At 38.1% G+C, this 24,799-nt stretch overlaps 1 protein-coding gene across 3 annotated transcripts in view; it reads right to left on the bottom strand.

Moving 5' to 3' along the window:
* CDC42BPB (CDC42 binding protein kinase beta) overlaps positions 1–24,799 on the bottom strand; it is a 100,928-nt gene that overhangs the window by 3,292 nt on the left and 72,837 nt on the right. For 2 of the 3 annotated variants that reach the window (XM_083359928.1, XM_083359929.1), the window contains exons 26-36: positions 21,541–21,680; positions 21,097–21,178; positions 17,887–18,103; positions 16,843–16,905; positions 10,626–11,222; positions 9,168–9,265; positions 8,972–9,056; positions 8,091–8,211; positions 7,881–7,998; positions 5,694–5,799; positions 5,538–5,608 (exon numbers count right to left, since the gene is read on the bottom strand). In XM_083359928.1, coding sequence (XP_083216054.1) covers positions 5,538–5,608; positions 5,694–5,799; positions 7,881–7,998; positions 8,091–8,211; positions 8,972–9,056; positions 9,168–9,265; positions 10,626–11,222; positions 16,843–16,905; positions 17,887–18,103; positions 21,097–21,178; positions 21,541–21,680 — 1,698 coding nt within the window. Of the gene's footprint in view, positions 1–5,537; positions 5,609–5,693; positions 5,800–6,649; positions 6,824–7,880; positions 7,999–8,090; positions 8,212–8,971; positions 9,057–9,167; positions 9,266–10,625; positions 11,223–16,842; positions 16,906–17,886; positions 18,104–21,096; positions 21,179–21,540; positions 21,681–24,799 lie in introns of all 3 variants that reach the window. The other variant, XM_083359930.1, reaches the window with a different exon arrangement.

The following is a 24,799-nucleotide window of genomic DNA, read 5'->3' as shown; positions in this document are numbered from 1 at the left end:
AGAATTCCACCATACTTAGTTTTAGAACAGACTATAAAGGTAAAATGACCGATGATCTTTTTTATTATTAAGTGGTACAAAAAAGAATTAGAGATTTATGAAGCAGTTAAATATATGCATCCAAGATGACAGATTTGCCTTTGCATGCATAACTCTTTTGTGAGAAATCCTGCTGATAGCAGGCATTCAAAGCAATGTCCTTCCTTGGACAATTTTCTGGTATTTTGGAATGCAGTTAATTATTCATAATGTTTAGCTTCATAGCAGATGTGGTAAAATGGCAGTCAGTTTAATTGGGAAAAGAGGAATTTATTTAGACAACAGATTAAATGGCTATATCACTTGAAGATATACTTGTCAAGATTGTACTGTGTTGTAAACACTGTAACTAATGCAGTTGTTCAGACAAAAGCTGTGATAAAGCCACAATCCAAAGTTTTATACTGCTTTTTTCTATGGAAGCATACATACAAGCCCACACATTGATCCAAATACAAAATTTCATATGAACTCACTTTGTTTCCCCCCTCCCCAATGTATCATTGGGTATTATTTGTTTTTTTTAATCCTAACGTGTAAGTCATTTGGAGATGCCTTTTTAATTGAAGCAGCAGATAGCTACATTTTTTTTTAAAAAAATACTGTCTTAACAGTGTAGGGAATAAACTGAGAAAACCAGATTGGAATCCTTCAATTCATTCACTTGAATTTATATGTAGCAAAATACATGAACAAGTAAAACCAAGCCCATTAAGACTTTTTAGACGAGATGTGCAGCATCCAAAAGGACAGCTAAATATATATGCTAAGGAAAAAGTGTATCTCTGAACATTTTTGGTAGGGGGAGAGTGACTGTTCTCTATTATAGAAAGCAGGATGAACAGAAAAGCTGATTCAAGTTCTAATGAGGAGAGCAAAGAAAAAAAAAGAGAGGTAAAAAGAAAAATCCCCTTTGATTTCTATCTGTTCTCCTAATGTCTCTAGTAGTCAATAGGCTAAAAAATGCAGTTTATGCTTCTAACAAGTGGAAGAACTGCAGTGGTTCTTCTGCAGCATGTGTTTTTTAAGAAGAACAATAATGATAATAATGATAATAATAATAATAGAGTTGGAAGGGACGTTTGAGGTCTTCTAGTGCAACCCCCTGCTCAGGAAGGAAATTCTACAACATTTCAGAGAAATGGTTGTCCAGTCTCTTCTTAAAAACTTCCAGTGTTGGAGCATTCACAGCTTCTGGAGGGAGGTTGTTCCACTGATTAATTGTTCTAACTGTCAGGAAGTTTCTCCTTAGTTCTAGGTTGCTTCTCTCCTTGATTATTTGCCTTCCGTTGTTTCTTGTCTTGCCTTCAGGTGCTTTGGAGAGTAGCTTGACTCCCTCTTCTTTGTGGCAGCCCCTGAGATATTGGAACACTGCTATCATGTCACCCCTCACCCTTCTCTTCATTAAACTACACATACCCAATTCCAGCAACCGTTCCCTATATGTTTTAGCCTCCAGCCCCCTAATCATTTTCGTTGCTCTTCTCTGCACTCTAAAGTCTCAACATTTTTTTTTCATTGTGGTGACCAAAACTGGATGCAGTATTCCAGGTGTGGCCTTACCAAAGCATTGTAAAGTGGTATTAGTACTTCATGTGATCTTGATTCTATCCCTCTGTTAATGCAGCCTAGCACTGTGTTGGCTTTTTTGGCAGCTGCAGCACACTGCTGGCTCATATTTAAGTAATTGTCCACTAGGACTCCAAGATCCCTCTGACAGTTGCTACTATTGAGCAAGTTACCACCTATACTGTACCCGTGCATTTGGTTTTTCTTGCCTAAATGTAGAACCTTACTTTTTTCACCATTGAATTTCATTTTGTTAGATAGCGCCCAATGTTCAAGTCTGTCAAGATCCTTCTGTATCTTAAGAGCCTATCTTCTGGAGTGTTGGCTATTCCTGCCAGCTTGGAGTCATCTGCAAATTTGATGAGTTCCCCATCTATCCCCTCATCCAAATCATTGATGAAAATGTTGAAGAGCACTGGGCCCCAAACAGAACCCTGGGGCACCCCACTACACACTTCCCTCCATGTAGATGCAGTTCCACTGAGGACCACACGCTGACTACGGCCAGTCAGCTAGCTATGAATCCCTCTGGTGGTGTGATGCTGCCTAACCCACATTTTTCTATCTTATCAAGTAGTAGGTTGTGGTCTACTTTATCAAATGCCTTACTGAAGTCCAAGTAAATTATATCCACTGCATGCCTCTGGTCCACTAATTTTGTCACCTGGTCAAATAATGCATTAAGATTTGTCTGGTGTGATCTGTTTTTGACAAACCCATGTTGGCTTTTTGTAATGACTTTGTTTGCCTCTAGGTGTTTACTGATTCGTTGCTTGATTATCTTTTCCAGAATCTTCCCAGGTATTGAGGTCAGGCTGATAGGTTTGTAGTTTTCTGGATCCATTTTTCCCTTTTTTGAAGATGGGAACTATATCAGCTCTTTTCCAGTCTCTGGTAGTTCCCCAGTGCTCCAGGATCTTTGAAAGATATAGTTCAGTGGTTTTGAGATCATATCTGCCAGTTACTTCAGAACCATGGGGTGTAATCCATCTGGTCCTGGTGATTTGAACTCGTCTAGGGTGGACAGGTGCTCACTTACCATTTTCTTGCCTATCTTAACTTGAGTTTCTAAACTGTTTTTTACAGCATTGTTTTTGATAGGTTAGACTGTTTTTTCCCTTTGTGTAATGATGGAGGCAAAAAACAAGTTAGGTAGTTCTTTTTCCCTGTTGCTTGTCACCTTCTTACCACTTTCTCCCACTAATGGACCAATCATTTCCTTAACTTTTTTCTTGTTTTTTACATGTTGAAAGAAGCTTTTTTTGTTATTTTTTACTTTTGTTGCAAACCTTAGTTCATTTTGAGCCTTAGCTTTTCTCACTTCAACTTTGTAGGCTTGAGCTATTTGCTGATATTCTGCCTTAGTTATGTCCCCGTTTCCACTTTTTATACTTGTCCTGTTTGTCTTTCAATTTATCAGAGAGTTCTTTATGCAGCCATACTGGTTTCTTTTGAGAGCTGTTATTTTTCTTCTTCATTGGTATTGTGCTAGACTGGGCTTTTATAATCTGACTTTTCAAAATTTCCCAATTTCTTGAGTTGTTTTCCCCAGGAATTCTCATCCATGGAATCTTTCCCAAGCTCTAAGATTATTGAAATTAGCTCTCTTAAAGTCCAAGACTTTAGTGTGACTATGTTCTATTGCTTGTGCTTGCATAATGTTGAATTCCAATATTGCATGATTACTCCCACACAAGGTTCCTGTGGCTTCAACACCTTCTATCATTTCATCTCTGTTAGTGAAAATTAAGTCCAATATGGCTGATACCCCTAGTTCCCTTCTCTACCTTTTGGGGAAACAAAAGTTGTCTGCTAGGTTTGTCAGGAATCTCTTTGATCTTCCTCTTGGTGCAGAGTTTATCTCCCAGTTGATGTCAGGGTAATTAAAGTCCCCTATTACTATTGTGATGTGCTTCCTACATACCTTAATTAACTGCTAGCAAACAGTTCATCTATTTCCTGTTTGGTTAGGTGGACTATAGTATACACCTATGGCAATGTCATTCCCCCCCCTTTATAGTGGCCCAAATGCATTCAAGACAGTTTTCATCATTGTTGTGCTCTATTTCTGTAGAGATGTAGTTATTTCTTATTGAGAGAGCACCTTCACCAAATCTCTCTAGCTGTTTGTTCCATTTGTGGGTTTCATTCAAGTTTCTGTAATGGCAACAATATTAAATCTGTCCTCATTTACCTGAATTTCTAATTCACTCTGTTTATTGCTCATACTCTGTGTGTTGGTGTATAGACATTTGAGTCCTTTATGGCTGACCCTCTGTTTACTTTCTACATAACCTTCACAGTGCCTGAGTTCCCCTATTTCCCTACCACCTGTTCGATTAGTGCACTTGGTGTAGCACTCACTATTAAAAGCTTGATTTTGCTTGACAGCAAGGTTGATATTCTTATCCACACACACATCTATGTTACCAGCACTGATAACCCTATGTGTTTTCCCCCTCTAATAGTTTCCTAAAGATTAAATTCATTAAAACTCAAAGCTACAGCTGATTGCAATTGAAAATTTCTCCAACATCCAGTGAAGTTATTAATGGTAATGCAACATTAAACCATTAACTAGGATGGGTCTAAGATTAAAAAAAATCAAAGCTACCTTTGTCCTTTAAAAACTTATTAATCATTTCTTATTCTCCCGAAGGAAAAATGTTAATTTTGAGAAGTGTTCCAAGCACATATTTGCAGAGAATTTAGGATTTCGATTGGATTTCTGGACAACACTACATTCTACAATTTGGCATGTTGGTTATGTAGACACTGGCTTGAAAATGTTTGGTATACACCCAGGAGCTGACAGCACCTGGTAGCTCTTGACTGGATTTGGAAGCTAAGCAAGATTGGTTGGGTTAGTACTTAATGGGACTCTTCCAAGGAATTCTAAAGTTGTAGGCTAGACTGGGAAGTATCCCCCCCCAAAAGGGGGGGGGTTCTCCTCAAAGGCAATGGAAGCCACTTATACTGATGCCAAGAAAAGAACATAAATGTCCATGAAGTCATTGTGATCTGGGCTCCACTAGAAGGCTTGTCTACTGAGAAATGTAAAAAAAAAGTGCAAAAAAAAGTGCAAAGAAGCGCAACTAAGATGGTTAAAGGCCTGGAGACTAAAACATATGAAGAACAGTTGCAGGATTTGGGAATGGGCAGCCTGGAGAAAAGAAGTACTAGGGGGGGGGGGCATGATAGCAGTATTCCAGTATTTGAGAGGCTGCCAGAAGGAGGAGGGGGTCAATTTATTTTCCAAAGCCCCGGAAGGCAAGACAAGAAACAATGGATAGAAATTAATCAAGGAGAGAAGCAACCTGGAACTAAGGAGAAACTTCTTAACAGTGAGGACAATTAAGCAGTGGAACTGGTTGCCTTCAGATGTCGTGGGTGCCTCATCACTGGAGGTTTTTAAGAAAAGACTGGACAGCCACTTGTCTGAAATGGTATAAGATCTCCTGCTTGAGCAGGGGCTGGACTAGAAGACCTCCAAGGTCCCTTCCAGCTCTATTCTGATTGATTGAAATATGCCATTATTGGATTTTCAAACTCTTCAGACAGACACTGTTGCATGATGCAGGATCCAATCTTGGTTGGTGACCGGTACACACACACTCTGCTAGAGAGAAGTTCCCTGAGGATGGGCTCCAAGCATGAGTCCGAAGGCTCGGAAGACAAAACCTGTGAGTCCTGGTAACCGACCCAGATTGGATCCTGTGACATTATCCTGGGACACGTATATTTGCCTTCATTCACTGCTGAATGATTTTATATAATATCACAGATTTAGATTATATACACATACATTCAGATATAAAAATGTAATTTGTAAAAATATTAGAAGTCAGTACCCTTTAGCATATCAATCATTTTTTTCTAAATTCACCTCAACATTTGAAAACCTGTAAAGATATAGAGACTGATCTCACCTCTTTGTCAAACTCCTGATCTGGATCAGACATACTTCGCAAGGGGACGGTTGCTCCCTGGTCGCTGCCACCTGCAAAGCAAAAGTATTTGAGAATCTCCCCTAGGAGAAGCTTATGAAGCTTATAGCTTTTAAAGAGATCTACTTCAACTCTTACTTGAAGATGGCCATGAAATGTAGCTTTTATTTCTGTGAGGTGCTTGGCGTGAAATGTTGCTTGTTGGAGGACAAACCTTTTCATCTTGCGAAGAAGGTAAACCAGTCTGTAGCAGAAATGTAACCAAGCTCAATTAGATGAGATATTTTCAACTTCCTTTTTTAAATACAGAGCCTTTTAAAATATTTAAAACCGGAAATCAGCATAAGAAGCTCTTTTTTTTTAAACAAATCTGTTTCATCTTGACTACTGAGAATCATACAAAGCAAAACATGTTGCTCAAAGAATCAGTGAGGGGATATAGCCATTCCACCCCAAAAAGCAAGTAAAAAGGTCAGTATTTAAGTCTCAGTTCTTTCCGGTAGCTGGAGACATTTTATAAAAGTTATTAGAAAAATAAGTCTGTCTGAATGAGCCACATCAAATTATCTTTTGCTTTATAGCTTTATTTCCTCCTTAAAGGCTAATGCATAGCCAAAGATATAACTTATTGCCTTATTTTGGATTTGGTAATATTCTATTAATTAAGGAGTCTTATTGATTTTGCAAGTGTACTATTACAGTCTGATATTATACAGCATAAGGAACAGAATTTGATTGCAAATTATGCCTCTAGGCTTTCCAAATTATAAAATGGGAACATGATTTGCCTTTTTCTTTTGCTGCATTTGGCAGCTACGATAGTAAATGCTGGCAGTTTGGTTGCAATGAGACAAATATTGAGTATTATCCAATAAGCTTTCAGTTTGCCTCCTGCTACTGGAAGGATGGTTACTCTCTTATCCTAGATTATTAGCCTATTAGAGAAGACGGGATTTAGATTTGCAGTGGCAACCTGCTGTTTTAACTGCAGAACTCAGGGCAGGAAAGCACAAGCTTCTTCACGCAGAGGTTAGCCAGCTGAGAGGTCTAATGCACACTCTCATCCACTTCAGTTCCTAAAGAGCTGCTCCTACCCTTGCTATAGAAGCAGAGGAGGGGCAGGAAGAGGAGGAAAGCATTGAGGAGAAATGGTCACTCTGGAGAAAGAGATCAGCAGAGATAGGGCTCATGTGATAGACGTGCTCAAAGCCTGTTGGAGATGATATCAGAGCAGAATGTCGGGAAGATGAAGGGGAAGGAAATTCGTTCTGTTATTTTAGACAAAAGAAACAAGAAAAGGAAGGAGGAAAGAAGAGTTATTCAGAAACACTATCAGATGCCTGACCATTTACTTCATTTCCCATGTCCTTGTGAGTTCCTGGTAACAGCTCTCAAAACAATGTCACGGGGCTATTAAGACATCATTTCCATATACCCACCCCAGAATGATGGCCGAGGGTTGGGTTTGCATTCTCCCTTCCCAGTTAATTCCTCTTCCTTCAGTCAGACCTATTAACTAATGGGATTCCTTTGTATTTTTCTGATTATTGTCTTGCCTGTGATCATAGGAGCGTTGGAAAATATGTCAATAGTAGAAGAGATTTTGGATTGAAATAGCTAACAAATTATTGTGAAAGGAGTATTTATTTACTCAATGCACAGGTAGTCCTCAGCATATGACCACAATTAAGCCCAAAATTTCCATTGCTAAGCAAGGCAGTTGTTAATGAAATCCAGCTTCCCCCCACTGAATTTGCTTGTCAGAAGATGACTGGGAAGGTTACAAATGGTGATCATATGATCCCAGGATAATGCAACTTCATAAATATATGTCAGTTGCCAAGTGCCTGAAATTTGTTCACATGACCACTGGGATACAGCAATAGTGATGTGAAAAATGGCCATAAATCACTTTTTTCAGTGTCTTAGTAACTCTGAGCGGTCACTAAACAAATGGCTGTAAGTCGAGGACTACTTCTATAAGGCTGCCCATTTCGATGTGTGACTCTGGGTAGCAGACTATTAAGATAAATTAAAAGCATTAAATTAAAAGGAACAAAGATTAAAAAAAATTAAAACACAAGCAGCTGATAAACAACCCAAATCACTAACACAACCAAGTGTAAGAGATTGCATTACAGCCAACCTCTAAATTCTTTATAGGAACCACCTTAGGCTTGCTTAGTGCTTTCAATTACCCCTTAGAAAACAAACAGTATCCCTGTTTTGACTCCAAAACTCCTGCCAACTAACTTGTCCTTTGGCAACTCAGCTGAGCGAAGGCTTTCCCTAGGAACATTTTTTGTTTCGTTTTGTTTTGTTTACCAATGGCAGATCCATGAGCACTTGCATTCCATCTCCTGGTCCCATATGAGCCACATGGTTGAAATTGGTGGGGTTGGAAATCATCCTGGATCTGAGCTCAGGGTCTCGGAGCATCTCTCTGAATCAATAAAGGGCATCAAATAGTGATTTTTCCAGCATGGGAAAGATTCCTTTTCCACCCAGGTTATGAGAAAAATACCCAAGCCTTACCGTCTTTGTTGTAATCTTTCTTCCTCAGGAACTTTAAAGACGAATCGTCTTTTGCTTCTCGTACGAAGCATTTGCTTTTTGCTGTTGTCAGATGTTTCTGGCACACTAAGAGCAGCTCCTCCTGTAAAATATAAAACGCAATTACATAGCCAGATACAATCTCCTACAGGCTGCTCCCCCGATTTTCATCTCTATCTCTGCAAAGCCCCATTTACACATAAATCACAGATTGCTTTCTAGAACTGTCACTTGACTGCAAGATGTGCATACTTCAGTTTCAGTAATGTTTTATATAAAGGCCTGTGCGAATAAGGGACTTAATTCAGTCTTTTAACACAAAAGTTTCTACTCCTCAGTTTCTGATACCTTCAGGTAGGGCTGGGAAGTGTCTCCATCATATGCCATCAATCACGACAATACTAGTCTAACTGACCCTTATTTGGTTATGCATGAGGAAGATCTCCCCATTCAACCAACTCCTTTTAGCTAATTGTCAATACAAATATATATTATTAAAATAAATTGTACAATTAAATACAAGTCAAATAAATTAGTGTTTGTTACAAAACCTCAATTGATGCCTCACTGAAGCACTAAAAAAATGAGTAAAATCCTACTGCCTATTGAAATAAAAGCCACTTTAAGTCTTTTCCTTGTCATATGATGTTCAAGTCACAATAAAAACTAAAATATCATTTATCATTTATTATATTTGTATACCGCCCTTCTCCCGAAGGACTCAGGGCGGTGAACAGGGCACATATAAAAGTACAGAATACAAAAATTAAAAAAGAATTAAAATATAAATATACAATATACTAAATTAAAATGAGACTCCCCAAACTCACTGGGCATATGCCCCTCTCCACCCGTCTACCAACCTGAAAACTTGTTCTTGAAATAAATTAGCCGAGGAGGTTCACAGCTAAGGAGATTCAATGTGCCATTAACATTTAAAGGTCGAATCTGTTATCAAGGCAAAGTGAGAGAAGCTTTTTAGAACAGGCCTTCAGTAGAATGCAATGAAGTTTTCAGAAAATTATAAAGCATATTTTACTCTACACTCAAGATACTAACCTTTCTTAAACCGATAGTTTGAACCCATTCCATATCGTTAACATCAAAAACATCAACCCCATATTCACTGTACACGGTTAAATAGGATGGATTACAACCTGGAGAGAAAAAACAAAATCTCTTATGGCTCCATATATTTGAGATAAAACCGAACAACTTGTTCAGTTGCTGTTTCTCAAGCTGATTAATATTGGAGAGTGGCATCTTATGCAAAATTTTCATGAGCATGGAAAGTCCTTGCTGGAACTATTCCACTTTTGACTGCAGGTGGGCACTTTTGAAAGAGACAGATAAAGCCAAAATTCTGTCCCAATGTTACCTTTACATAATTACTTAATTTATATCCTAACTTCATGTTTAATCAAATATTCAAACATTCACATTCAAACATTCATTTTGAATACATAACGGGGGACAAATAGGTCTAATGAATAATGGTGTTTACTTACTATGTTTTCAAAAGGTTTTACATTATAAACTTCTGCCTGATATTCAACGAACTCTGGGCAACTAGTTATACTCATTAAAAAAAAGCAGCTCCCTTGGCCATACAATTATCTCATACTTCTATCTGATACTCAAGAGGAAAACCTGCTCTAAATACAGAACCACCCCTAGATAGCAATTTTGACTGAAACATTTCCCATTCAGTGGTTGGATTTCAGTTTACCACCAAGAGCCTTTCAGTTTAATAAAAGGATGGCAATTCCTTTTGAACGTCATATCAAATCACCTTTCCCTTATTTTGTAAAAGTAGATTTCATACATATCTTTAAGGAAATCTCTTGCAATCTCTTGAATTCATATATTCATATATTCTGGCCGAGATGAAAGGCAGTCATTTTAATTCGAGTATTCAAGTATTTGCAGGCATGATTAATATTATCTCCAATTTTGACAGAGGGCAAGCAAAATAACAAAAGAGAGTTAAAAGCAACCCCAGATGCCATCAAGCATCAGCAGACGAACCACAGAGTAGCATTTAAGATCAGCAAAACCCCTTCCCTACCACACAAAAAAAAGACTGTTAGGGAAGAGGGAACTTCTTTGCACCAACCACACCAGGATCACAAATTCATATAGTACAATGAGTAATAAAAGTAAGGTAACTTTCTGTCTATATTACTAAAAGTAAAGTTGTAGGAGGAACCTGCCTTTTCTTAGGACCTGGACTGATTTCACACTAAGACTAGGCTCATAAGCCACACTAAGCAATACATAGACCATAGAGCAAAGCACGCCTTATACTAGTTGAAGGCAACAAGAAAAATGGTTCAATCAATCCAGTACACTATTTCCATAATTGTTAAATAGTTTCTTTTGCAAAATTTGAAAGCAAGTGTAGAGAGCGTGTACATTAGGCAGAATGCTGAGTCAAATCAGCTATTGTGCCTATCAGCTGTTCACAAACTGAAGTGAAGCAATCAAAGATACAGAAACAGAAAAACATGTACATACTACACGCAACTGGAGTCGCGGGCCACATTAGTTCCTGCATGCGTGATCTTCGACCTTGAGCATCAACGTATACTCCCAACAGGGTGAAGCAAAGTAGGTATTCCTCATTGCTGAGCTCCACAGCACAAAGGGTATCAAATGACTGTTGCGAGAGGAATGCAAGTGAAGAATCAGTGGAATTTATCAGGCTTACAGACTGTCCATCTCCTTGGATGTTCAATAGAGAGAAACCGGATGGGTAGCCAACACAAAGCCTGTCTTTGAATACAGCCATCCATTGCACATGGCCAGGAGCTTGGATTTCACTGAACTTTTTATGGAAAGGTTTAGTTCTGTAAATCTCATAGCAGAGAATCTGTCGCTTAACTGCCACAAATAAACTCGGTAAGGAGCTCTTCTTCAGCATTCCAGTTGTAATGAACTGGCAGCCTTTTGTTTCAGGAAGTTTGACATCAAAGCTGCTTTCAGATCCATCCAGGGAAGACCAAGGATACAAGTGAACATGACGATTCCGACCGCAAATAAGAATAATTATTTTCTCTTTGGGAAAAAGCTCAATCTGGCAGACCTTCTTGCAATCGGCAGCTCGAACAATCACTGTTGAAAATAACACATACACGTAAGAGAGTATATATGTGTTGAGCCATAATATGTTAACAATGTAATTGTTTAAGATATATGTAATCTTTCACCGTAAGAAAAACATAGTTTCACCAACTCAAATCTCATTATGAATTTTTAAAACTTGCATCAAAACAGCAATAAATAAATAACAAAGGCACACTCCATGGCAAGAGCAAAATGCTTCATTTTAAACACATGTAGAGCTGCAAGTTTATCCTGAAAAGATCAATGACAGAAATTCTAATTTCCCAATCATTTTATCAAAAGCCACCTTCGCAGTGCCCAGGAGAGGAAAAGGTAACAATTATTATTCATACAGAATTTCAAAACAGTACAAATAAAATCAAAAGTAAAATGCACATAGACAAACAAAAATATGAGGAGTAATTGTGAATGTTCAGAAAAAGGTAGCTCTTAAGATATGCCCTGTACATATTTTTCTGTCTTTTGATCCTTCTCTGTTGTGGAGAAGGTTCCAGAATGTGAAAAATTCTACTGAAAAGGCCCTCTTTATTAGAAAGCTTAATTTCCCTGTAGAATCAGAAGATTCTGAGTGCCAATAGCTGGGGTTATGCATGGGTAGCCAGGTACTTAAACACTGAAAAGTCAAGTAAAACCCCTTTGAATTAGGCTCAGAAACCAAATGGCTTCAGCTGCAGGTACCTTAGGATAAGTATTTTTTAAATACACTGTCAAAAGTCTGGCAGTTATATTAGCTAAAATATAACTGAATTGTCTTCAAAGGTAGTTCTGTAAAAAGATATTACAATACAAAAGCATGGAAAATGTAAAGCATGCCTATTTGAATAATCTACTTTTCTTTGGTATAGAGAAAACATGATATAATTTATATTTAACTATCAATAATTCTCTAGAAATTGTGATTCAAAGAATTACAGCATTACTTCTTTTGGCATTGTGCAAAATGTGCCTAGGTATAGCCTTGATATGAAACCTATACCATACATAATTGTTAAGAGTGGCTATATGAAAACCACACATACTTGCAGAATGTAATGGACCAAAAGACTCAAGAAAAATAGATTTTCATATCTGCTTCTGGCCTGAAAGCTCAAGAGAGCCCCTTCTCTAGAAATCAGTTAACAAATCATAGAAGTTTCCCCTCCCCACATTTAGCATAATAAATACAAGCATAGGAACAGAAATATTGCTCTGAAAATCAGAAATCAATTTTTGATAACAAAGAATAAAAAGAAAAAAAGCTGAAGGTTAGAATTATTTCAATTATCCAAATATATTGCATCCAAGTTATAGAGTAGCAAACCTTAATATTTGAAGTCCTTCCGAATGTCATAATTATTCTGTAGTATTAGCTTCTGAGGTACGTGAAACTGGATGACACACTATAAGGATTTCTGCACTGTAGTGCTTGGACATGCATTAAAAAAACCTCCAGAGTATCCAAGAAAATATCCCCAGAAGGCCAAAGAAGAAATCTGCTATTAGGCGAGTGGTTTTAATACAAACAAGGTAGAGAAAGCCTGCAAAACACAGCTTCTGGAATTTTTTCTAACCCCTCAATAATAGCTTCACTCAGGTGACTAACAGGAAGGAGAAAAGGGGTTTAAGAATGAAGCAACTGACACAATTCTTTTCCAACATTCTTTTGGTTTAGAAAAAAAATGAATAATATTTCCTATTTACTTTCACATTCTGTCTTGCAAATTAATATTACTGTGAATCTGCCTGGATTGAGGATTTAGAGCTGTACATCACAAATATATATGAATTCTTTTCCAATTCTCTATTTCTTGCCTCCTTTAATACAGAGGAAAGTGCCCAAATGCTAATAAAATAGGTTTCATGACATGACAAACATGTTTTGATTAGCAGACAGAATAACAGGAAATGGAGATGTACCGTATTTTCCGGCGTATAAGACGACTGGGCGTATAAGACGACCCCCTACATTTCCTGTTAAATTATAGGGTTTGGGCTATACTCACCGTATAAGACTACCCCTCTTCCAACGCACACCAAATAAAAATTAAAAAACATCAGATTTGATTTTAATATGGTAATTTTAATTCAACTGCTTATGACATGCAGGTACTTAGTAGGAAAACTGTCACTTATAAATATAAGGCTGTTTGTCATCAAACATGTAAACATAAAACAGTGCAAGTGGATTAAACTTAATAATAATAATAATAATAATAATAATAATAATAATAATAATAATAATAATAAGTTGGAAGGGACCTTGGAGGTCATCTCGTCCAACCCCCTGCTAAGGCAGGAAACCCTATACCATTTCAGACAAATGGCTGTCCAGTCTCTTCTTAAAAGCCTCCAGTGTTGAGCATTCACCACCTCTGGAGGCAGGTTGTTCCACTGGTTAATTGTTCTAACTGTCAGGAAGTTTCTCCTTAGTTCTAGGTTGCTTCTGTCCTTGACTAGTTTCCATCCATTGCTTCTTGTCCTGCTTTCAGGTGCTTTGGAGAATAGCTTGGCTCCCTCTTCTTTGTGGCAGCCCCTGAGATATTGGATCACTGCTATCGTGACACCCCTCACCCTTCTCTTCGTTAAACTACACATACCCAATTCCAGCAACCCTTTTCCTATTTCCCTAATTCACTTTTTCACTTTTCCTAATTCACTCTAAAGCTTTCCCTGCACAGAGCCTTAAGTAACCCCAGCTGCCTGCAATTAGTGCAGGTTCTCATCCCACCAGGCTCAAGGTTGAGTCAGCCTTCCATCATTCCGAGGTAGGTAAAATGAGGACTCAGATTGTTGGGAGCAATAAGCTGACTTTGTAATAATGCTGCTTGTGGGGGGGGGGGGGTGAAAGCTCTAATAGGCAGGCATATACATAGAATGAAGGCTATTGCTAAGCACATTGATTTGTGCTTTAAATTGTAAGCCGCCCTGAGTCTTCGGAGAAGGGTGGGATATAAATGGGATTAAAAAAAAAGACCAAATGGGAGATCCGCTCCAGGTTTTCCAGCCAGCCCACCCAGTTCCTGAGTCAAATGTGTCCTTAGAGCTAAGCTGCTGCTCTGCTACACATTCCCCACCTGCCTTTCAAGTTGCTCTTGCATTCCCCACCTGCCTACAGCTGCTCTTCAACTTTAGAAGGAAAAAAGCCCAGACCCCAGCCTGTAAAAAATCACAGACTGCAGCTTCTACTCCAATTGGTCCCGCTTTCCCTGTGCAGACTAAATGGAAGATCCGCTCCAGGTTTTCCAGCCAGCCCTGTCCCTAAAGTTTCAGCACCAGGCGTATAAGACGACCCCTGACTTTTGAGAAGATTTTCATGGGTTAAAAAGTAGTCTTATACGCCGGAATCTATGGTACTCTGTTCCGGATGATTTTGTACTAATTAGTTTGCCAGATTACAAAAAAAAAACAAAAACCAAAAACCAACAACAACCAAAAACCAAAAAAACCCCCCAAAACCAAAAACTAATGAGGGATGGGAGACCACATCAGAAACCCAGCTTTAGGCTAGTTTGAGAAGCTGAAAAGGGCAATAACAAACTATTTCTTTACTGTTGCCAAGTGGGGAAAAAACAATTAGCATATCCATATAGTCAAAACGAGCCAAGTTCAACTTGATGGAGAGAGTTTTTATAGTTTGGGAATGCTTGCTCAAATGACTAGCTTTCTTACTTTTCCTTTTTGAGCTTTAGTTAGTGTGCACACTATCCTACTTTCCAGATAAAACAGAGTTGATTTTGCTCCCACAACTCCTAATCTGAGGGAACACCTGCTGCCGGCATCAAGCTCCCTTCGTCCTGTGCGCTCCCACAGGGAGAGTCTTCTCAGGATACCGCCGGTAAAAGACTGCCGGCGGACAATACCCAGGGGAAGGGCCTTCTCTGTGGGTGTGCCTGCCCTTTGGAATCAGCTGCCTGTGGAGCTTATGACTGCCCCTGACCTCCGCTCATTCCGCCGGGACCTGAAGACCTGGCTCTTTGAGCTCTCTGGCCTGGTCTGAGCATATTAATTGGGATTTTAACTGTTTTTAACTGGGGTTTTATTGCAAGGTTTATATAATCCTTTTAATTGATTTTAAGTTTTGTAATTGTTGTATCTGTTTTTTAAAAAAACCTTGTGAACCGCCCTGAGTCCTACGGGAGAAGGGCGGTATATAAATTGAATAAATAAATAATCAAATCCAGACCAGATTAGCCCAACTTGCCAAAAATCACACACTTTTGAAAAGCAAAAACATTTGGAGCAAAAAAGCTATTTATCATCTTAATTTTGTTCTATCTACACTCTCTTCCAGTTGATTTCCAAAACTAACATGCAAGTGAAGAGGAGGAATAATAGCAAAATAAATAAGTAAAGTCATGAAATAAGAAAATGGGTAGGAAATATATATACATATATTTTATGCAAACATAATTTATTGTATATCTCCACATCTTTCTAACAACGTAAACCAGTGTTTCTCAACATTACCTGTGGTAAGATGGGTGGCCAATATGTCTCTCTCTCTCTCTCTCTCTCTCTCTCTCTCTCTCTCTCTCTGTGTGTGTGTGTGTGTGTGTGTGTGTGTAATCAGCAACTTTAAAATATGCAGACTTCAGGTTCTAGAATTCCCCAGCCAGCATAGTAGTTGAAGTTCATGTATGGATTTTATGTCCATGTACTTATCTTTCAGTTTCTTAAAGTTGCTTCTATCCTTGCTTTTATCAGTACATTCCTGATTTTTAAGCTTGTAACCGCTTTTTCAGGATCTCATCCATTTCCTCTTATTGTAACCTCTTTGGTTTTTTTTCCTTTTCCTTCATCCCATTCACTTTCTCTTCATATAATTGTTTGCAATTCAATTCCCATTCATTCTTTCTGTATCACCAAACTATCTCAGCAAAGTTATTTTATAATCATCGGTTCTGGTGCCACTTTGTGGCAATGGTCTAAAATCAGGGCTTTTTTTCTCATAGAACGCTCAGAACGGAGTTCCGGCACCTTTTTTGGATGGAACCTTGTAGGTTAGGCAAGGCGGGTTGTATGACATGTGTGAGTTCCGGCACCTTTTTCTTTTACAAAAAAAGCACTGTCTAAAATTGTGTGGTTTTTTTCTGCAGCTGAGCTTATGGAAAGTAGAATGGGATGGAGGGGGGTGTGGTCAAGAAAGGAAGAAAAGAATGTATGATTATATGTATACATATAAAAGACTAAATTTGAATAACTACTCATTCTAGATTATTTAAAACTCCCATAGTATCCCAAAGGGTATTTCTGCGATGAATATTATTATGTCAAAAGACAAATCACCCAAAGATGCAGCCTAGTGGCCTGGTTCTTTTTTTCCAAGCAAGGTACAAAAGTAGTTTGTTAATTATGGATTAGGAGAGAACAAAACCAGATTAGCCTTTATGAATATGCATTTGATGTCAAATGAACAACTGCCTTTTGTAAAAGGTAAGAGCTGTGCAAGCCAAAATGTCCCATAAAAATGACCATTAAACAGTTCATTAAATAAGCCAATATTCTGAGTTTTGAACTTTTGTCAGAGAAGCAAATTCTATATAAGGGAATACTGCAAATAATCAAGAATTAACTGATAGAGCTCATCCCTCAGCATGTAATTGCTAAATGCAATCAAAAATTTACTTACCATCACGGGTGACTTCTATGACATAGAGTGCTTCATCTGAACCAATTGCTATTCTATCTCGATCTAATGGTAACAAGGTAAGAAAAATAATTATTAATATAAATATTCATTCTAACCCTGGTTTCCACTCTTTAACAGAAAGCGTCCATTTGAGAAACTGAATATGCTAGAAGAAACATATGCTAAAAGAACTGTATTGGATACTGTTTTGCAGTATCAAATAACAGACCTCAATAATAATGTAATTCAATCCATGTCTAACCAAATGAAAAGTCCACAGAATGTAGTAAAGCTTGCTCATAGAAAACTAGGTATAGCAATGCAAACTATATGGTATGGGCCTCAGATTATTTAAAAGAGAACTCTGGAGGAGACTATGCTCCAAGACTTTTCTATTTTGGAGCTTAAATTGTTAGAGATGAAGGGGAAGATTTTTCAGTAAATGTTGCTCTCATGATCAATCTTCATAATCAAGACTGTAGTACTGGGTTAATCCCATCCATCTCATCCCATCTCCCAAAATGAGGAAAAATAGTTCTATTCCAGAAGATTTAAGGAAAGTGAGATATTTTTAAATAGTTGGGTAGCAGTATGCTTTACCATTTCAAACTATTGTTGATATTCTGCTCTTTTATTAGTCTAACATTGTTGTAACATATGATGCTAATATAATCAGTTTGGTACTTGCAGTTGGCAACTGTCCATAAGACAGAAGCAAGGAAGTAACAGGCAGGCAAACAAATGATGACTTCAAATAAAAAGCGAAATATAAAAGTTCTTAATGTACTTAACAATTTTATGTTAGCACAATAAGCAATTGGACCAAAACTGAGTCAATGCATCTAAGCATTGCTGACATCTACTTTAAGCAGTGATAAATATATACCAATTCGTTTTATAAGTCAATCACTCAATTTTATGCAACTAATTTTTCCTGTCAGGAGATAAAAATAAGAAATAATATATTTAAAGATGGCAATGTATCAGTCTCAATTACAGATGTAATGTTACACATCCAAAGTGTCTTGTTATATTCCAACATACCTATAATAGTAGCAGCTAGGCAGGTTTTAATGAAAGGCAGTGCACTGTCATAGGCTTCCTGTGGAATATGTATAACTTGATTTCTGAGTTTATTTTTGTGCAGAATAGATTGCAGTCCCTCTAGAATTCCAACCCATTTTCGCTTCTCATTCTCATTTTCTGTTAGGATCAGCAGAGAGCAGGTCTTTGAAGGAGAGCCTAAGAGAGAAGCCGTCACCTTGAGAACAAGAAGATGGAAAAGGAAAATAATTGCATTAAATTAAATGCCTCAACTAAAGCAAGGTGACAAAATGCAAATGTAGGCTAGATTCAGACAAAGTGTTTTTCAAAATGGCCTGCTCCAGACTGAGCCTTCTGTAGGCAGCATGAATAAATAAAGTGACCAAAGAGAGAAGAGATAATGACACTCTGATTTCTTAGAAACCATCTACTGTGCAGATATTGGCATAGGAGGGATTTGATTTACCTTCACTGTTTTCCCCAACCTCAACCAACTTGGAAGTATAGCAAATCATCTTCATTCTTATCCCTGATTTTAGGCCTAAGACTGTGAATCAGAAGAGAGATTGTAAAGTTCATGTTCTTTGGGGAGGGCAATTAGATGATATATCTTCCAATCCTTTGCATTAGGCAAGCTGGTTGGGAACAATGGGACTTGAAACAGCATGCAAGACACCACATTCTGTCTGAATTTAATTTCAATGAATTCATTTCTAGTTTATATTTAATTCATTACCAATACAAATTTACAATGCTGGCAAACCTCATTTACTCTTGTTTTGTAGAGCAGGAGTCCCCAGCCCCCGGTCCATGGACCAGCCCCAGGCCACGGCATGCCAGCAACCGGCCAGCAAAGCCCCATCCACGGGATGCAGGCAGCACACAAAACCACGCACCCTCTGATCCGCTGAAAAACCTCTCTCCATGGAACCGGTCAGTGGTGCCCCAAAGGTTGGGGACCTCTTTTGTAGAGTATGCCAGAAATATTGCTACAAACAGTGATACGGTGACAATCACATATTGTCTTTACTCATGTGATTAATCAGAAATTCTTGCTTCATTTTCATCTCTCATCTCACAGAGCCCTCTCAAAAACATTGTGCATAAAATTCATGCAGGCAAAGAGTTAAGCAAGCTTTGGATACTTACTTTCTTTCCAATTAAGTTCCTTTCTAATTCATTCTGATTAAGTTAGAACTTCCAGTCCTTTGGCAAACTCAACCTTCTTTATTCTAATTCAGTGAGCAATGTATATACATTTGATTTGTTTCATTGCCTGTACAAATGACTCCCTCATAGCTTCCTCCCTAAGCATTAGTAAGATTTGCTGGCACTCAAAACAAGAGCTTTTGCACTCATTTTGCAATTTACCAGGTTGCTTATAAATGGGTACAACTCATTGTGAGTCTCATTTTTAGTAGAAATGGGCCAACAAACAATAAGTAGATTTAAGAAATGTTTTTAAATAGTCCAAACCTGTGAATATGTTTATAAAACTCAATAGAGGAGGCATAGTTACAGGGCAAGCCATCAGAATATAAAATGAGAGTAAACCCTACTCGCTACTAGCACTGATGATGTTACCTAGCTTGGTAATGAAATGTCTGCAAGAAATCAATCAAGCTCACAAACCACCAAGGATATAAAACTTGTCTGAAATCTGGCCAATGTATATCTACAATAGTGATATCTATTCTTGCAGGTATAATTCAATTCCGCCTTAAAAATTAAAATGTGGAAGCTCAATGATAGTAAAAAAAAACATGAAGGTTCCAGATTCCTAGAATTGACTTAAGTAAAATTTAATTACTTATGAATAGAGTATGTGTTGCACAGAACACATGGTTCTGTCCAAAACATACTCTGTTCATAATGAGCAGAATCTGGTTGCTAGTATACGCTGTAATGTTAACTCAAGCATAATACTTTCTATTACTTCACTTTCTTCAACACTATACAAATTATTTTGCTATTTATTTTAACTTTAGATTGAATTCTTGCCCCTAAAATATTTCCATATATGGATGCTCCTAGTTCATTGGTATATGTATTATGTGTAATAAAGCCTTCCTTATACTTGGATGCATGGCAGTTGTAAGGTAATGTGGCAATGAAATTATCATCCTGAGACACTTTGATAACCTGGAATTTACCTAAATTTTTTAAAAATAAAATAGGACCTACAAGCCAGATAACAAAACCAAAACTTTATTATGTAAGCTATCTCCAAAATAAATATTTCACCTTCTTGATTCATCAGACAACCTCTTCACAAGAGAGAAGTAAAAGATACCAAGCTGCGATACACACACACACACACACACACACACACACACACACACACACACAAATACACGTATCATAAATGCATAAAGTAGCTGAACATGTTTCACCACTGGCTTATCAACTGTCTAGATAGATTCTAAAAGAAAATTAAAAAACAATTAGAATAGAATAAAATCTATTTCTGTGACTAAATTATTATAAAAAGACTGTAAATCCACAATCAACCTTTGACAGAGAACCATGTTTCCCTGAAAATAAGACCAGGTCTTATATTTTTTTTGCCTACAAAAGGGACACCAGGTCTTATTTTCAGGGGATGTCTTACCCGCTTACGTAGGATCACCACAGCCAGGCCTCCCACTCTCCAACATCTCTTGCACTGCTGCCCAAGTTCTTTTGCAGCTGTAACGATCGTGCTGCTGCTGCTGGTTGTGGCAGGAGACTCATCGCGCCGATCACACCTGCTCACAATCGGTGCGATGATGCCACATGGCATTTTGTAGCGTTTAACTGTGAGCGGCAGCAGCGGCGCAATTGACACAATGAGCCTCATGGGCTCCAGCTGCGAGCAGTGGCAGCAGCGTGATCAGTGCGATAAGCCTTGCTGTGACTGGCGGCAGCAGTGAAATGCATCATGTAGCTTGTAGCTGCAAGCGGCTGCAGAACTCGGGCAGTGGCATGACAGGTGTCAGAGCGTGGGAGGCCTGGCTGCGGCAATCCTAAGGTAAGCGGGTGCGGGGTGCCTAAAATCAAGCTAGGGCTTATTTTTGTGATAGGTGTTATTTTCGGGAAAACACGGTAGCTATGGAAACCTAACAGTTTCCTTTTGCCTAGATTGGATAATTCTGTGAAATGTTATTTTTTATCAATCATAGCTAAGTAAAACATGTATTGTATTTGTACAAATTAATCAAACGATCATACCCTGAATATACAAGGAACATCTTTACGGGTTGCATGTATAACATCCGATGCTAGGACAGAACTCACACAAAACTCTTCATCTCTGGAAAGAAAACAACAGTACATATTTAAAATCCTTGCTAAAGCAAAGATTAGCCACTTTTCCCAGAAAAGAAATTAACAAATTAATAGGTAAAATTTGAATCACTAAGTTAAAGAGATTTTGGGTACAGGTTTATGATATTATTTCCTACCAGAAAAAAATCAAGATCACCTGAGAACATAGATCTATTCTTCTCTCATACCTTGTACAAATGTGGCCTATGCTTTTGTCAAAAAGCATACAATATATCAAAGCATGCTATGTAACATCAAAGAAAATTCAACGATTGTGTCATTCTTCATTTGCTAATTTTTCTCTGACGCAATCAAGCTTACAAAAAAATGTGGCTTAAGGTTGCAAACCTGAGATCCATAACTTGACTTGCAACAACTCCTGGTTGAGTGGATTTTCCTTCAGGCACATCATAGAGGAAAAGTTTACAGTCACAGACAACTGCATAAACCCTCTGCCATCCTTTCTTAACTCCTGTTGGCTTTGGAACCTGTAAATATAGACTTATATTATTCATACCATAAAAGGGGGTAAAGAATCATTTTTATTTATTACATTTTATTATTTTATTGAATTTATATTAATATACCATCTTACCACTGAGGCAACTCATAAAAATACTTCCACGGATTTGCAACAATATATACATTTTTAAAATATTGTAACGTCTTCATTTTAGATATACAATAGCTGCAAACAAAGCAATCAATCGATTGATCAGTAAATATTCCTGGTTTCCCTAAGGAACCCAAAGTGATCTTTGGAATGTTATGAGTCATCTCTCCATAGAAAATTAAATTGCATGACACTCATTTTCTCAATAGCTGAATTTGCAAATAATGTTAAGCCACAACTTAATGAAATAAACAAAACTCTTTCAAGCCATGGATCAATTGATAAGAAATCTGTTTTAAAAGTATAAATTTAAAGTTAATGATGATGGTATATTTTAAACTCTCCCATAATGTCTGATATAGGCTGTCACAAGAATACTTATCTCTTGCATAAACAATAAAATTCCACCATTCCTGATAAAACGATTTGCAACTTTGTATTGTTAAATAATTGATTTTATCAGATACTTTCTCAAGCAATCCATTATATTATCTACATATTCCCAATGTTTAAGTATGATTAATTTTATTGCTAAAAGTAGAAATTTGAAAAAAAAAATTGTTCTGGTTGTCAAATATACGGTATGTGATAAATCTAACTTTGGATAAAACTCAAATCTTCTGCTTAGCAATATATGTCATCCCATCAAATTTGAAATTTTACCACATCAACAGTAAAAGAATGTTCCCTTCAGGTTATAGCCACATCAAAATTCAATAAATATTCTGTCTGCCCGACTGGTCAATCTATATATCTTCTGTTCAATCATGTTCGATTCTTGAAGACTCTGGACAAGAACGTGCAGTTTTCTTGGCAGAGCTTTTTAGAAGTGGTTTTGCCATTGCCTTCTTGCTAGGGCTGAGACTGACCCAAAGTTACCCATGGGATTGCCCTTGAAAACCACTTTGATGCTAGAGCTGATGCAGAATCCAGTAAAAAAGGCAATAACAGGCATGCACCATTATGCCTGTGTGACCCTGCTCTTTCCAAGCTAAACTGGTTATTCAGTTGTCTTTCAAAAGTAATTAAACGTGATGATTGTCATCTATGAAACACTTTATGGCATAAGGCTGGTCTGTTGGTTTCCAGTTGCTTCTGTCCATCTGGTGAGATCAGGTACAACAGATACACTTGGGATCCCATTGATTAAGTAGCATCATTTAGATCTAAGATGGCGGCGCCTGGAATGGCTGCGGCTGCATTGGCTCTTGAAGGCAAATAGTTTTGGGAGGGATAGTAAGGGCTATAGGCCACATTATCAGGAAATTTTAATGTGTTTGAGCAACATGGTGGAACTAAGGTGACATACGACATACGACCGACAATCTTTGCTGGCATGGTGAGTTTCTAGTTGTTTTGGAACTGTTGGTGAGACTGTTAAAAGTCGTTGGCACTGTTTGAATTTGTTCTACCAGCAGCAAGATCTGACTGCTGGCCCAGTGATGGATTGTATTGCAAATCAGGGCTGTTTCCAGAGGAGGCAGAGGAGGAGAGGACCTGGAGCTTATGGAGCAAAGGAACTGGATAAGGCTGTCAGCAGTCCCAAAGGAAGAGAGAGAGGCTTTTGGATGAGTTGGTGGCGGCGGCAGCGTGCTCCAGGGGCAAAAAGAAGCAAGGCCTCTTTAAGGAAAAGGTGGATGAGTCAGGATCAGAAAAAGGAAAGAAGGCGAGGTTGTCAGAATACAAGCGAATTTGAGGGCTAATCCACATGGAGCCCCATTTCCATCTGTCCTGTGTGCCATCGTTCACTCCCTAGAGACTAAAATGGACAATGTGAAATTTGAGCGGGCCACGAACAAGAAGTATATATCGGAGGTGGTGACCTTTTGAGAGCTGTATGCAACGAAATTTCATTTTGATGTATGCCGATTGGTGTACATTCAAAGTGACAATAAAGTTATCATTATCATTATTTAGCAGGATCCAAGAGGCGTGCCTTCTCTGTTTCAGCACCACCACTTTGGAATTATATCCCCAACTCCCAAGATTCAGATGGCTTGAATGCTAATGTCATTCAGGAAGCTTTTGGAGTGTTGATTATTCTCCCTGGCTTTGGGGGCAAGGTTGTGGTTGAGCCCCTGTTCAGAATATTCCGATTTCTATTTCATTTTTGTACTTATCCTATTTTTTAATTATAGGCCACCCTGAAATGGATGGATAGATGATGTTTTTTCTAAATCTCTCCATCAGGCTGGTGTAAATTCAACATGAACTTTAAAAAGGACCCAGACTGTTGGGGGCAATAAGCTGACTTTGTAATAATGCCGCTGGGGGGGGGGGGCGCGAAAGCCCTAATAAGCAGGCATATACATAGAATGAAGGCTATTGCTAAGCACATTGATTTGTGCTTTAGATTGTAAGCCGCCCTGAGTCTTTGGAGAAGGGCGGGATATAAATGGGATTAAAAAAAGGAATGTTATTTTTTAAAAAGCAGTTATAATATAAAGTAACACATGCAGTGAAAATACCTTTGTACTGTGTGTGTGTGTGTGTGTGTGTGTGTGTGTGTGTGTGTGTGTAAAAAGATATTCTCTTTTTACAGTTAAGCTCAATTCCTGATGATTATATGAACAAATGTCTGCCCTTGCTTTCTCTGGGGATATTTTTCAGGTCCCAGTTCTGTTTATGTCCAAAGTACTGATTAGGCCCAACTCTGCTTAACTTTTTCAAGATCAGTTGAGTTTAGTTAAGTGCTGCTGATTGTTGTCATTATTTTATGCTGTATAATTACTTTTTCAAATGTCACTGACACTTCACTGAACTTGGTAATTGTTAACACCTACCTTTTTAAAAATAACAATTTTAAAACAATTTTGAAGAGACTTGGTGGAGCAGTGGGCTAATGCCTCCTTAAGTAATACCAGCTGCCTGCCATTAGTGCAGGTTCGCATCCCACCAGGCTCAAGGTTGACTCAGCCTTCCATCCTTCCGAGGTAGGTAAAATGAGGACCCAGATTGTTGGGGGCAATTAAGCTGACTTTGTAATAATGCCGC

This window comes from Vipera ursinii (assembly GCF_947247035.1).
Source record: "Vipera ursinii genome assembly, chromosome: 1".
Classification (NCBI taxonomy): domain Eukaryota; kingdom Metazoa; phylum Chordata; class Lepidosauria; order Squamata; family Viperidae; genus Vipera; species Vipera ursinii.
Note: the sequence above shows the minus strand (reverse complement) of the source record. Positions and strands in the feature narration are given on the sequence as shown.